Genomic DNA, 817 nt, shown 5'->3' on the forward strand with positions numbered 1-817 from the left:
AGCTGCTGCTGCTGCTGCTGCAATAGAACAGAAGAGATGCCTGTACACCTCAAGGTCTTCGGCTCTCCCCAGCTGCTGCAGCGGCTAGGGAGAAGGAGCAACAGGCCGGGGGCCCCCCACCCCCCTGCTGCAGCAGCAGAAGAAGCAACGCCAGAGGGTTTGGGGCCCCTGGGGGCCCCCCATACACTCTCCCCTGAGGGATCTCCCCCGTTGCTGCTGCTGCCACGCCGCAGCAGCAGAGCTGCTGCAGATGCTGCAGCAGATTCGTGGCTGCCCCCGCTGCAGGTCGGATGCTTGCTGCCTCCACTTGCTGCTGCTGCTGCTCTTACTGCTGCTGCTGCTGCTGCTGCTGCTCCTGCTGCTGCTGTTGCTGCTGCTGCTCCAGGCGCCGGCTTTCCTGGCTGCTTGGGTTGGTGGTGCAGCAGCAGCTGCTGCTGTTGCTGGGTTTGCTGCAGTTGCTGCTGCTGCTTACTTTGCTGCTGCACCTTCTGCATCTGCTGCAGTGTACGTACACTTCGGGTATGCATGCGCTGCAGGCTTCTGCTGCTGCTGCTGCTGTTGAAGGCTTTCCGTCCCCTGCGGGCCCTGAAGCACGGGACAGCAATGCTGCAGCAGCAGCAGCAGCTGATGCTGCTGCGGCTGAAGCAGCAGCAGCAGCAGCTGCAGCAGCAGCTGCTGCAGCTGAGAAGCATGACGCCCACGGGGCGCAGCATCGCTCACACTGGCATCGAAGGGCCTCCCCCAGGCCTGCTGCTGCAAGCAGCGAGCCGTTGGGGGCAGCCGAGGCGCCACCAAGAGTCGAAGCTGCAGCAGCAGC

At 64.1% G+C, this 817-nt stretch overlaps 1 protein-coding gene across 1 annotated transcript in view; it reads left to right on the forward strand.

Annotated features, from left to right (window-relative positions):
* Positions 1-36: 36 nt before the first annotated feature.
* EMH_0022490 (uncharacterized protein) overlaps positions 37-817 on the forward strand; it is a gene marked incomplete at both ends in the record, with an annotated part of 1,507 nt that continues 726 nt past the window's right edge. The window contains 2 exons of the mRNA XM_013501966.1: positions 37-285; positions 537-815. Of these exons, the coding sequence (XP_013357420.1) occupies positions 37-285; positions 537-815 (528 nt within the window). The remainder of the gene's footprint in view (positions 286-536; positions 816-817) is intronic.

Source organism: Eimeria mitis, genomic scaffold, assembly GCF_000499745.2.
Source record: "Eimeria mitis Houghton genomic scaffold, Emh_scaff795, whole genome shotgun sequence".
NCBI classification, from domain to species: Eukaryota; Apicomplexa; class Conoidasida; order Eucoccidiorida; family Eimeriidae; genus Eimeria; species Eimeria mitis.